We start from the raw sequence: 12,719 nt of genomic DNA, 5'->3' as shown, positions 1-12,719 counted from the left end.
TAAAAAAAATGCACATAAGATAAAAAAGTTCCTATGTCCGTCTCCTAGTTCTAAGCTACCTCCGCATCAATTTTCAGCTAAATCAGTTCGACCGATCTTGAGTTATAAATAGTGTAACTAACACGACTTTCTGACTATATAGTATAGAAGAATACATAAGTTACTTGTTAAGTTTTTTGTTAATTACACGCGGACGGAGTCGCGGACGACAGCTAGTTTTGTCGTAAAAAAAAAAAAATTTGAGTACTTTTTTATATGACTATAGTTGACATAATAATTAATACATAAAATATTTTTTTTTTTTTGTATATCTTTAATATATTTAATACAAATGTCGCTTTTGATCAAAATCAAAAAGATCAAAATTAAAAAAAAAAAGGAAAAAGGATATGATTTTTTTAAATCGCGACACGTTGACTACATTTTAAGAGAATCTTTTCTCTATTGTCCTGCAAAGAATGTGTGTTCTATGGGTAGGAAATAAATTTCCCCTACTGTACCAACCTGTTTGCTCATATCATCAAGCATTTCAACAAGATGGGGTTGCCGCAGCTCCACTATAGTCTTGCTGTTGATTCTGGCAACATTATTGACCTGCTGTCTACTTGTCCATATTAAATCAGCGAGTAATTCACACCATTCTTGTATCGTATTTAGGTTCGATTGCATCGGTACTCCGTTACCGCTCAATTGCTGTTCTCGTTTCCATCTAAAATGATTTAATGAATGAATGAATGACGTCTATTAGAGGAAAAAAAATGAAATTTTTTCAATTTTTTTTCAAATTGTGAGGCAATTTTTTTTTTTAAATTAAAAAAAAAATGTTTTTTTTTTTTTATGTAATCTAAAATACACATATTATAATGAGTGAACGGAAGAAACAATTTTGATAATTTTTTTTGTAAAAAAATAATTTATATAAAATGTAAATAAAAAAAAAAATATATTTATAAAAAAAATTATTGTCAAAATATTCTTATAAAAGAAAAAAATATATTTTTGGAACATGATGTATATGTGTAACTTATAATGAAAAATCTTTTTTTAATTTTTATCTAATTTTTATCTCCGGAACGGCTGCACAGATTTTAACCGGACTTGAACTAGAAAGTAACTAATGAGAGAGTAACTTAAGCTATTTACAGCACTAACTTAGCTGTTAGCAGCGAATAATTAAGTAATCACTCACTTGATCAACTCCTCGTCCAATACTTGACTCTGAAGCTGACGTAAGTTAGCAATATTATCCTTCATACGATCAACCAGCTCCATTTGAGACTGATTTATTTGTGCCACCTGGAATATAGACGTTGATTTACAATCTGACGAGTGTTGTTATACTGTTAAATTACGAAATAAATACTCAACTATCACCCCCAACATCTTTGAAACACTTTTTTTATATCTTGATTAACTGTATAAATAGTTTTAATTTCTTATTCTATGTAAGACCCCCCAAAAACGTATTTAGGACCCCCAAAATGAAGTAACCACCCAAAAACTAGTACAAGCCCCCACAAAAACAGATTTAACACCCTCCAAAATGAAATAACCACCCAAACATTAGTACAAGCCCCCAAAATGAAGTAACAACCTAAACACTAGTAAAAGACCTCTAAAAACAGATTTAAGACCCCCCCAAAATGAAGTAACCACCCAAATGTTACTCCAAAACTAAACAAAAAAGAAGACAAACCCCTAAAATCACTGTTATACCCCCAAAGACCAATCCTCTACCACTATCACCGTATCTCACTCACCAGCGCATTAAGTTTCCTCTCCATATCCTCGATTTGAACACGAAGATGAGCCTCCAGCTCTCTACGTTCAGCGGTGATAGGACCTGACTGTTGCAGGTAATTTATATGACCTAAAATGTTACCACTATATACAATATCTCTAACAATAGTAATCTTACTAATATTATAAATGCGAATGTTTAGATTTATGTATGTATGGATGTTTGAAGTTATCTCCGGAACGTCTCAACAGATCTTGATGAAATTTGTCATACATGTAGAACATAGTCTGGAAGAACACATAGACTATTAACTTTTTTTTTAATTCCAATATAATCAAACCTAGATAAGCGAGAATCCATAGGACCGCGATATTTTTCTCGCTTATAGAGGATTCTATCTAACCAGAGTTCCTCGCTTATAGAAGTTTCTATCTAACCAGAGTTCCTCGCTTATAGAAGTTTCTATCTAACCAGAGTTCCACGCTTATAGAAGTTTATATCTAACCAGAGTTTCTCGCTTATAGAAGTTTCTATTTAACCAGAGTTTCTCGCTTATAGAAGTTTATATCTAACCAGAGTTTCTCGCTTATAGAAGTTTCTATTTAACCAGAGTTTCTCGCTTATAGAGATTTCTATCTAACCAGAGTTCCTCGCTTATAGAGGTGTCTATCTAACCAGAGTTTCTCGCTTATAGAGGTGTCTATCTAACCAGAGATTCTCGCTTATAGAGGTCTCTCTCTAACCAGAAATTCTCACTTATAGAGGTCTCACTCTAACCAGAGATTCTCGCTTAGAGAGGTCTCTCTCTTACCAGAGATTCTCGCTTATAGAGGTCTCTCTCTAACCAGAAATTCTCACTTATAGAGGTCTCACTCTAACCAGAGTTTCTCGCTTATAGAGGTTTCTATCTAACCAGAGTTTCTCGGTTATAGAGGTGTCTATCTAACCAGAGATTCTCGCTTATAGAGGTCTCTCTCTAACCAGAAATTCTCACTTATAGAGGTCTCACTCTAACCAGAGATTCTCGCTTAGAGAGGTCTCTCTCTTACCAGAGATTCTCGCTTATAGAGGTCTCTCTCTAACCAGAAATTCTCACTTATAGAGGTCTCACTCTAACCAGAGTTTCTCGCTTATAGAGGTTTCTATCTAACCAGAGTTTCTCGGTTATAGAGGTTTCTATCTAACCAGAGTTTCTCGCTTATAGAGGATTCTGTTCTATCCAGTTCTAACTTATCCATGTTCAAATTTTCGTTGTTAATTTGGAATATATACCTTTATTCTTCAAACATTCGTGATACTGCAGTGAGAATGATTCAATGTTAGCCTGAAGTGATCTGATCTCTTCACCGACCATACTGACTTTCTGTCTAACATTTTGTAGACCTGTTATTAGCTGAAAAAATATAATATTCAAAGAAATATTGGTCGTGTCCTTCTTTTAGGAATAAATTTATTAAGTTTTTTAGTTGATCTATTAGTCATTTGATACCTATATTGAGGTTAGTGTACATTAAATTTCATCCGCCATTTTGTAATGACAGTCATCTTGAATGTTTTCAAAGTGTACGAGGTTGGATTTACAAAAAGATAAATTTTCATCATCATCTGACTATACCCCACTGAGGGTCTCAGAGTCTACACTAAGTTAGAGATGACTATGTCATAGTCAACCACAGTCAAGTGCGAGTTGACTTCACACATATCATTGAATTTCTTCTCAGATATTTACATCACGATGTTTTCCTTCATCTTAAGAATGTCAGATAAATGTACATATGTAAATCGTAAAACACATTGGCACATGTCGGGATTCGAACCCAGGACCTGTAGATTACAAGTGCTTAACCATTGAGCCACCGACGCTCATTTATATAATTTTGCCATCGTCAAATTATATTGTCACATGAATAGTCAACCAACCCACAACCCCTTACCCCCCCCCCTAACCCCACCCTTAACACAAATCTCAATTCAATGAAAGTCTACCTTTATAACACTCACCTCGCTATATTTCCTTTCAGTATGAGGTTGCGCAACATACGGCGTTCCCATTGCGTTCTGTATAACTTCCATCTCCAAAGCCAAACAACGACGTAAATAAGCGTACAGTTTGTGAGGTTCATGACTGTAACAAAATGCTAGCTGAAACATGTCTCGAAACATTCCAACCTCGACCAGCGAGAATTTGAGGGAATGTGATACTATTCTCGCCTATAAAGGTTTCTTTTTAACGTAAGTCTCTCGCTTATAAAGTTTGCTATCTAATCCGAGTTTCTCGCTTATGAAGGGAGCGAGAGTCACCTTGCTAAGGGTCAAGGATTGGATCTGTGAATGTTGGCTTGAGGAGGGATCAGCACAACACATTTTCTTTAACTGCCCTAGGAGACCGTCCCTTTATGAAGTGCTACCGGCACTATCCCCAGACCGACGAGTTTCAAATCTTTGTTAGGCCTCGTACATACTTCTTTGTAAATATATTATCGGAATATGTTAACCAGAATAACATAAGACTATAAGTTGTTTTTCTTTACTGACCTTCTAACAATCTGTTTTGTTATATATATTGTTTATCTTTTTTTAGGTAAGTATTCAACAGTTGATTTTTGTAAAATAATCAATATTGTTGTGACCGTGTGCAATCACGAAACCCACCCAACAAACAAGAGCCCAAACCACAGACCAAGATCTGGATTTTGGCGAAATCAAAAAGGATCGCCATTATAAAAGAAATAGAAAAATATCACCGGAACGGCTCAACAGATCTTGATGATATTTGTCACAGACATAGAACAGTCTTGAAGAACACATAGACTATTAATTAAGTTTTTTTTAATTCCGCGCAGACGGAGTCGCGGGCGACAACTAGTGTAAACGTATTTTATATTATTTGTATCCAGACATTGATAACACTAAGAAGACATGTTTAATATCAATGTTAAACTCTACCTGTACTGCACTCTAAAGTTATTGGCAGCTTCCTTCAATTTCATCTGGGTCACAAACATCTCCGGAGATAACATCAGATCCGCATTCGTCTGGATCTCTTGGACCAACTCCTCCACGAAGTACCTCTGCTGTTCCTCTGGCTCCGTAGTCCTGGAAGATCACGAGACCATAACTACCAGAAATTCACATTTTCTTTCTCCTAAAAGTCTAGAATTCAATTCAAATCATGCGTTATTATTTTATTTTATAAAGTAAACTGGATAAGCAAGGGTCCAAAAGAATGAAATGATTTTCTCGCTGGAAGTTGTCAGTCGGGACCAAATAGGTTCTCGCTTTTAAAGGTTTCTCGCTTATCCAGATTCTACTCTCTAAAAACGAAAAAAAAAGTGAACATACCAAGAGGTGTGCAAAACCCACCCAGTAAGAAATTCCGTAACTTCTATTATGTTCTATTGCTCACATAAAATTTAGTCATCATGTTACAGTCCATGCGTTGTATTAGGTGTCATGTTATCCCGCACTTGTACTCACCATATCCTGCTCTCTATCCACGATGCGAGACAATGACGTACTTCGATCGGAAAATGATCTCCATAGATGGCGCGCACCTTGGACAAATTACAAATGAAATTAAAAAATATATATAACAACTCCTTTGTGTATTGTTACCAGGTAATTCTAAAATGGCTGAACAGATTAATAAAATTCAACTGTCTGTATGTATACTCGAAAAAAGATAAAACATATTTCGTACCCATGATGTATTTGCATATGTAATAAAGAAAAACTAATTTTATAAATATCGATATATTTTATTTTATACTAGCTTTTACCCGCGACTCCGTCCGCGCGGAATAAAAAATAGAAAACGGGGTAAAAATTATCCTATGTCCTTTTCCTGGTTCTAAGCTACCTGCCCACCAATTTTCAGTAAAATCGATTCAGCCGTTCTTGAGTTATAAATAGTGTAACTAACACGACTTTCTTTTATATATATAGATATAGTTAAGAAGGTGGCAAATGAGCAAACGGCCACCTGAATTCGCCGAAATAGCGAGGCAACTGTAAATAACATTAATCAATGGAGAAGGGAACGCACAGAAAGAGGATATTTCACCTTTCTATATGTTTCCACTTCCATTAAATCCACATCCCCTTCTCATCTTTTCCTAGTAAGAAAAAGGTGGGAAGAGAAAGAGGGCTAAAATTAAGTCTACGACATGCACACTCATCAGACTGTACGTGGAATTGCTTCCACTTGACGCTTGTCTTCTGTGTGGTTGTGGTATTTCACCGGTCAAGGCCCATTTGTGTACCCAACAAATGTTATTCGATCTACCACTGTTATCTATATATATAAAAGAAAGTTGTGTTAGTTACACTATTTATAACTCAAGAACGGCTGAATCGATTTGACTGAAAATTGGTGGGCAGGTAGCTTAGAACCAGGTAACGGACATAGGATAATTTTTACCCCGTTTTCTATTTTTTATTCCGCGCGGACGGAGTCGCGGGTAAAAGCTAGTCTATATATATAAAAGAAAGTTGTGTTAGTTACACTATTTATAACTCAAGAACGGCTGAATCGATTTGACTGAAAATTGGTGGGCAGGTAGCTTAGAACCAGGAAACGGACATAGGATAATTTTTACCCCGTTTACTATTTTTTATTCCGCGCGGACGGAGTCGCGGGTAAAAGCTAGTATTTAATATAACTAAATGTACCTGCTGCAAGCTCTCTTGGGGCAGCTGTTGAGCTCTCGCCCAAAGTGACATGGTGAAGGCTGGAAAGAAAATTTATAATTAATATAACACTGTTTGTTTGTTAAAAAACAATAAAACTAAACCCACTGTATTTTGACCCTCGGAGGAAAAAAAAAAAAAAACTTGAGAGGTGTGTTGGGACACCCGGATGGAACGAAGTTCCTTTCAATTAATTAGTGAAGGAACCAATGTTTATTCTATGAATAAAAAACTTAAGTCTTCACAAGAAGTACATTTTATTTCTATGAATTTTCGTTATATATTGTCACGTCGTTGCCATGGTGAAGTAGCGCTCATTCGTCTATAGCAAAAAGTGTCGTGACAACTTTTCGTAAGAATTTTTTCCGTCTAGCCCCCTTTCACAACGCGTGATAAGGAACTTCGTTCCAACAAATTGAATGACACCTAATTTGTCTATTGCTTCAGTTGTTTCATCATCAGCTCACTATACGTCCCCACTGAGGGGCTCGGAGCCTACCCCAATTTAGGGGTGACTAGGCCATAGTCAACCACGCTGGCCAATTGCGGGTTGGTTGACTTCACACATATCATTGAATTTCTTCTCAGATATGTGCAGGTTGCATCACGATGTTTTCCTTCACCGTAAGAACGTCGGATAAATGTACATATGTAAATCGAAAATCGAAAAACACATTGGTACATGGCGGGATTCGAACCCAGGACCTGCAGATTGCAAGTCAAGTGCTTAACCCCTGAGCCACCGATGCTTTCAGTTGTTTATTCAGTTACTCTCAGTTGCTTCATTTGTTTATGGTACAGTATACAATGGAATTGATATATAAAAAATATATATGCTCAAAAATCATTATTGATTGAATCAATCAGGAAAATAAATAATAAAAGGTCTCAGTATTTCAGTATAGAGTTTCCAGATGACATACTCTTTTAAAAATTAAGTGATTATATCTAAACATAATATGTAGGGAAGCATTTTTATTTCTTAAATCAAAGATATTATTATTGTATTAGACAAAGGAATTTTTGTACAAAAAGTTATTATCCATGTTTGCCTATGTAATATATTTTTCATATTACAAAAAGGTTGTTGCAAATTGCACATTCAACCTCTAGTTACTAACCGGTGACCGCACTTCAGCATATAGTGCAACAAACTTATAAAAATAAAATGAATAACTGTATTAAAAATAGCATATAAACAACATGGTAACCAGGAAATGACTTTAATACGTAGATAATTGAATATTAAATACTTTATCTATATTAAATAGATTAAACAACCTACCTTATTCAATATGCGTAGTTCACGATTCCAAGAAAACGGATTACAATAGTCAAGAAAAAATACTTGTACATGCGATAAGGAAAAATATCTAAAGATATCGCGTCTGAAGTATACAGCACTAAATTTGGTTTTATAATATGTCTATCGGTATTATACACTCGAAAAGGGGTGGGTACATATCTCCTGGGAACTGAATAACACCTGTATCGAACGCTTTCCAAATCGAGGCACCGAGGCTCCGGCGGCCAGGCGAATTTCTTGGAAATTTGACGTTTACACACACAAATATACATGTACACAATACTGATGTAAGGAAATAATTACTAGTGTTTGACAGATGCGAATAATGCGAACAGATTGGTAATCGATTTTTATTCGAGTTAACATGATTTCGATTTTTAGAATTAAAATTAACCAAACTTAATGGAATAATTTAATTTCCTTTAAAAAAAAATTATAACATTAAATAATATTTACATCAAATCAAAAAAAAAAATTGCAACCTTGTTAAAAAAAACAGATTTTTTGGAGATGTAGAAATTGAAGTTTTCTGAAAATTCTAACTGCAATATAATCGTTGGTCAAATGTTATTTTTTTCAAATACATACTCAAAAATGTAAATTTTGTTTCTCATATTCAAAAAGTAATACTAAAATGAAATCTTGGTAGTTTTTTAATATTTTATCTTCTTTAGATCTTTGTTATTTTCCCTTTGCGTTTTAATTTTTAAAAATCAATTTCAATCATAAAATCGTTATTTTGGAAACTGTGGAATCGATTCTCAAGTAATGCACGTATGGACATCACTAAAACACGTAAAATGAACAAAGCTAATTTTAGCAATATGTCAACAAGTGTCTGACGCTTACCTGTTATACTAATTTTCAATATGTGACTTTGATATTAACATAATATGACACGGTTATGTATTAATGTAAGGAAAGCACCAAAAGCCTTACAATTTTTCCAACAAAAAGCTTTCAAGCCGGTATATTATTTACTAGATCAATGCAAAGAAATAATGTTAAATTTTAAAGAAAATGTGTAATGTCGGTGCTCGGTGTTGCCAGAACAAAAGTTTCTACACAATATTTTTATTATGTGATTAAAAATCTGATACGTCAATTTACGATTCAAAATAAGTTTCTTCAGACATTTCTTTCCTGTGTCAGTTAATTACTACTTTGGTTAATTAAGAACTTCATTCGAAGAATTAACAAACAAAAAGTTTCCATTTGATACAAATTAGAAGAACACGACTTCCAAAATATTATGAAATTCTGTGTCAAAAACAGAAGAATAAATCATCTTAATATAGAGTTGACACTTTATTTCAAAATTGTATTCTGTCATGTTTACATATTTCGTGATTTAAAAAAGGGTAAAAATTACAACACGTTAATGTAATAAATCTTATCATGGATAAAACAAATTCTAAGTAAGTTGCTTTATATTAGTTTTATCAATAATTACCTAAGTTTATTTCACAAAATAATAAACATGGATGTGTCAATCAAAAAAAAATATATATGAAGAAAATAAAACTACGCGCTCATTGGGCTAAAATTTGTGGTTTAATATTTAACTGTTTAAATTTTCCCGTAATATTACGTTTATTGAATACTAATTCTTAATGTTAAAAATGAGTCAGTACCTGAGTTTTAAGTTCAAAACATTAACCGTGGGTTTTTGAGGCCGAAATCTCCGTTAAAAACAATTGTTAGCTCTGTTTTGTCAAAGACAATGACAGGGACGATGATATCTAATATATAAAATTCTCGTGTCACAATTTTCGTTCCCGTACTCCTCCAAAACGGCTTGACCGATTCTCATGAAATATTGTGAGCATATTCAGTAGGTCTGAGAATCGGCCAACATGTATTTTTCATAACCCCCCCCCCATTTTTCTTTTAACTGCGCGCGGACGGAGTCGCGGGCGACAGCTAGTGTTTTATATACAGATTTTGGTTTCAGAAACCAATGATAGGACAGGTAAAGCAAGAGAACATAGGTTTTGTAAAATAAAACTAGCTTGAGTTAGCTATTTCGGTACAACTTTAAGCCGTCACGTCACCATCTTTTTTGTTATACAAAAGAGGTTTGATATTGAAACTCGTATGATAATTACATGGAAGTAATTTTTTATTTATTATTATATTTATACCAGTGCTACAAAATGTTCATCAAAATCATGGAGCCACAATAGATCTGCTGATGCTGAAACCATAGAAAAGGAGACTAGTCAGAAAGGCAAAGGAAACACGTACGTACAAGATATTCTCGACTGACCTAAAGATATCAATAAGTTTTGTTTATCTGTACCCTACAGTAGATTAAACAGCTGGACAGATTGCAGACTCAAATACATATATATTCTTCCTTAAATATTATATTTTAAAGGTACACCCAACAATTTTAAAAAATATCTTTCAGTGTGAAACCTCCATGCCTATATTGCAAGTCATGGCTGAATAGCACATCGGATTTCGAACAGGGCAGAATAGATAAGACACCATTGTCGCAGGGGACACCGTAAGAGCTATTTGTAATATTATGTAATGATTTCTATGAAATTATAAGCTCAACGTCCGCAGGAATTTCAATCCCGTGTTTTTCCAAAAACGTAGCCGTTAGAATAGAACGTTGTCGTACACGTATAGTAGTAGGTTTTAATTTCTTTGGGAGTAAGTCTGGCAACAAAAACTTGTCAATAGTGGCGCCATCTGCAATTTGTTCACCATATATCAAATATGGCAATTTTAATTTTTAAAAACTTGAATATTTTTTTTGATTTTACAAAATATTCAAGCTATTATAACACTGACAGTTGATTACATTTTGACTTTTACAAGTTTACAAGCAACAAATTTTTGACAACAATCTCACATAGTGTTATGTGGCGCTGTGATCGCGTTTAGATAATGCATAGTTTCGAAAACTTGTAATTTCCAATATACTACGTTATAATATATAAAAAGGAAGCGTAATAATCAAAATACTACATTATTTTAAAACTGATAATTATAATATAAAAAGTTGTATTACTTATTTTTACAGAAGATCTGTTGAAAGACCCAAATCACCTATGAAACAACGCTTTAGATCAGCTGAGTTGGATAACAAAGATACTGGTCAGATCTTTATATATTGTATCTTTATATATTATATATTATACTGTACATTAGTAGGTTACGTGGTCATACTGTATGTTATTTTTTATCTTTTTTTTATTTGGATCTGCTATTATAACATTGTGTGAATAATATTGCAGATGTTAGCTACATTACGAGTTTTCTTTCATTGTAATTTAATCGTAAATCTATTTCAGTATCGGAGCCCGGCAGCCCCTACTTCTCAATTCGTGCACTGAGCGAACAGGACCGGGATAAGTTTAAGCCACTGCAGTCCAAGGGAGGGGACATGGCTGCTCGACTGTTACCCGCAAAACCATAATGAGAACCTTTTGTTCTGTTTTGTAATAAAATTTGTTGAAATGTTAATGTCTATAACTTGTTACATTGCCTGACATTGAAATTAGGTTTTTTTTCGTAATAAAAAATAAAATAAACGATATTTCTATCATCTCATTTTCTACTTTTTATATTAACAAAAAAAAACGTGTACCTCACTCTATTATAAGCAGCGATAAAAACACATTTTTTGTATTGGTTTATTTTTGTAAGTTTTTTTTGTATTAGTTTTTTTTTTCAAATGTTTCTAATTTGGAAACAATGTTAGTCATTCTTTTCAGCGCTAACCAAGGTTTCTACCCCATCGCCTCCGTCAGGCTGAAAATAAGAAATAAATTAAAAGATAAACGCATCAGTTAACATTCTAAAAGTTACGATGAGAGATCTTTTGCCTCACAATTTCAGTAATTTAATCAGCTGAAATTACCTGCATATCAGCCACAGTCAAAGGAGGTTCATCATCTCTCAGAACAGTTTCACCGTCGAGTTTTTTAAGCTGTGGCAATCTTCGCGCCGCCTCTGCGCGCCAAACGTCAAGTTCACAAGCATCGTATAGAGGGTTGCCAACAAACAATAAATCTTCCAAATTTGGTAACTCCTAGAATTAATAAAAAATAATGTAATATAAAACTTAACACTTCTTACAAATTAAAAAAGCTAACGTCTATGAAAACAATTTAACAATTTTAATTAGGGAAGATTTTACTATATTACAATTTAAAGCTTATGGCTGTATCTTAATCAATTTTTTATTTTTAAAAAACCGTTATAAACTTTTTAACAAGTTAAATTAATAATTAATTTACCTGCAACTTATTAAATTCACTCCATTCTTTCACTAGATTGTTACTCATATACAATACTTTCAAATTCCTTAAAACGTTGACACCTTTCAATTTTTCTATCAAATTGTAAGATATCCATAACTCCTCAAGCGTATCTCCTATTGGTTCCTACGATAAAATTAAATAGCAATATTCATAGGTTATTACAACATAAAATCTGTGCTTTTATGGAGAAATGTGCACTATTAAGCAAGCGGTTGACATCTTAAAATACGCAAAAAATTATAAAATAAAAATTAAATTGATGCTTAAAGGAGTATCCTTAAGGCATATGGGCGGGAAAATGTCACTAAGGAAAAGTAATACCATGCCAGAGAATGATTTAATATAATTTCTTCCTAAAGACAAAATTCGAAGCTTCTTCAAACTATTCAAACCGGTGACCTTTTCAATCATGTTTGTTGATAAACTCAATTTCCTACAAAAAAAAAAAATAGAGACTTAAAAGCCTAATAGGAACAGCGTTAAATAATATTTTTTTTAATTATGGTTTGAAGAAACTTACTCGCAATTTGATAAACAGGATAAAGAATTATCCATCTTTTCTATAGGAGGCCATTGAAATATAAGACTGACTTCTGTGGCTGTTGCAGCTTGTTGGCCAGTTTTTTCTTCCCATCGCTTTATGGCTTCTTTAATTGTTGTTGCTTTAGTAGCCATATTTAGACGCGAAAGTTAGTTTAATCTC

General features: G+C 33.6%; 3 protein-coding genes across 9 annotated transcripts in view; 1 reads left to right on the top strand and 2 right to left on the bottom strand.

Moving 5' to 3' along the window:
- Positions 1–8,789, bottom strand: part of LOC106707664 (signal transducer and activator of transcription 5B) — a 28,212-nt gene extending 19,423 nt beyond the window's left edge. For 2 of the 6 annotated variants that reach the window (XM_045685269.1, XM_045685270.1), the window contains exons 1-9: positions 7,716–8,052; positions 6,413–6,471; positions 5,219–5,295; positions 4,688–4,837; positions 3,743–3,866; positions 3,014–3,134; positions 1,761–1,870; positions 1,190–1,296; positions 505–709 (exon numbers count right to left, since the gene is read on the bottom strand). In XM_045685269.1, the coding sequence (XP_045541225.1) occupies positions 505–709; positions 1,190–1,296; positions 1,761–1,870; positions 3,014–3,134; positions 3,743–3,866; positions 4,688–4,837; positions 5,219–5,295; positions 6,413–6,463 (945 nt within the window). In that variant the 5' untranslated portion in view covers positions 6,464–6,471; positions 7,716–8,052. Of the gene's footprint in view, positions 1–504; positions 710–1,189; positions 1,297–1,760; positions 1,871–3,013; positions 3,135–3,742; positions 3,867–4,687; positions 4,838–5,218; positions 5,296–6,412; positions 6,472–7,551; positions 7,602–7,715; positions 8,053–8,585 lie in introns of those variants that run through there. The other 4 variants (XM_045685266.1, XM_045685265.1, XM_045685268.1 and 1 more) reach the window with 4 other exon arrangements.
- Positions 8,790–9,066: 277 nt separating this feature from the next.
- LOC106707437 lies at positions 9,067–11,202 on the top strand. 2 transcript variants are annotated; one of them, XM_045685283.1, is made up of 5 exons: positions 9,067–9,154; positions 9,884–9,979; positions 10,150–10,248; positions 10,774–10,847; positions 11,045–11,202. In XM_045685283.1, exons 1-5 carry the CDS (start codon positions 9,135–9,137, stop codon positions 11,167–11,169), a joined length of 414 nt encoding a protein of 137 aa, XP_045541239.1. In that variant the 5' UTR covers positions 9,067–9,134; the 3' UTR covers positions 11,170–11,202. The 2 variants fall into 2 exon arrangements, with proteins under 2 accessions (XP_045541239.1, XP_045541240.1); XM_045685284.1 differs by lacking the exon at positions 10,150–10,248.
- Positions 11,203–11,390: 188 nt separating this feature from the next.
- LOC106707316 (dynein axonemal light chain 1) lies at positions 11,391–12,691 on the bottom strand. Its single transcript, XM_014510470.2, has 5 exons — positions 12,537–12,691; positions 12,338–12,449; positions 11,993–12,139; positions 11,614–11,784; positions 11,391–11,504 (listed from the first exon to the last, which is right to left on the bottom strand). The coding sequence occupies exons 1-5, from the start codon at positions 12,689–12,691 to the stop codon at positions 11,451–11,453; spliced, it is 639 nt and encodes a 212-aa protein (XP_014365956.2). The 3' UTR covers positions 11,391–11,450.
- Positions 12,692–12,719: the final 28 nt, after the last annotated feature.

Source organism: Papilio machaon, chromosome 29 (genome assembly GCF_912999745.1).
Source record: "Papilio machaon chromosome 29, ilPapMach1.1, whole genome shotgun sequence".
NCBI lineage: Eukaryota > Metazoa > Arthropoda > Insecta > Lepidoptera > Papilionidae > Papilio > Papilio machaon.
This window is presented reverse-complemented; position numbering and strand designations above follow the sequence as displayed.

Excerpts from the sequence above, each read along its gene's own strand:
- LOC106707437 (XM_045685283.1), top strand. The coding sequence starts at position 9,135 with ATGGATAAAACAAATTCTAA. Across the intron at positions 9,155-9,883 it reads ATGGATAAAACAAATTCTAA|TGCTACAAAATGTTCATCAA; the intron begins GTAAGTTGCTTT and ends TATTTATACCAG. Across the intron at positions 9,980-10,149 it reads CAGAAAGGCAAAGGAAACAC|TGTGAAACCTCCATGCCTAT; the intron begins GTACGTACAAGA and ends AATATCTTTCAG.
- LOC106707316 (XM_014510470.2), bottom strand. The coding sequence starts at position 12,691 with ATGGCTACTAAAGCAACAACAATTAAAGAAGCCATAAAGCGATGGGAA. Across the intron at positions 12,140-12,337 it reads TTAAATCATTCTCTGGCATG|GAACCAATAGGAGATACGCT; the intron begins GTATTACTTTTC and ends ATTTTATCGTAG. Across the intron at positions 11,785-11,992 it reads GTGAATTTAATAAGTTGCAG|GAGTTACCAAATTTGGAAGA; the intron begins GTAAATTAATTA and ends TATTAATTCTAG.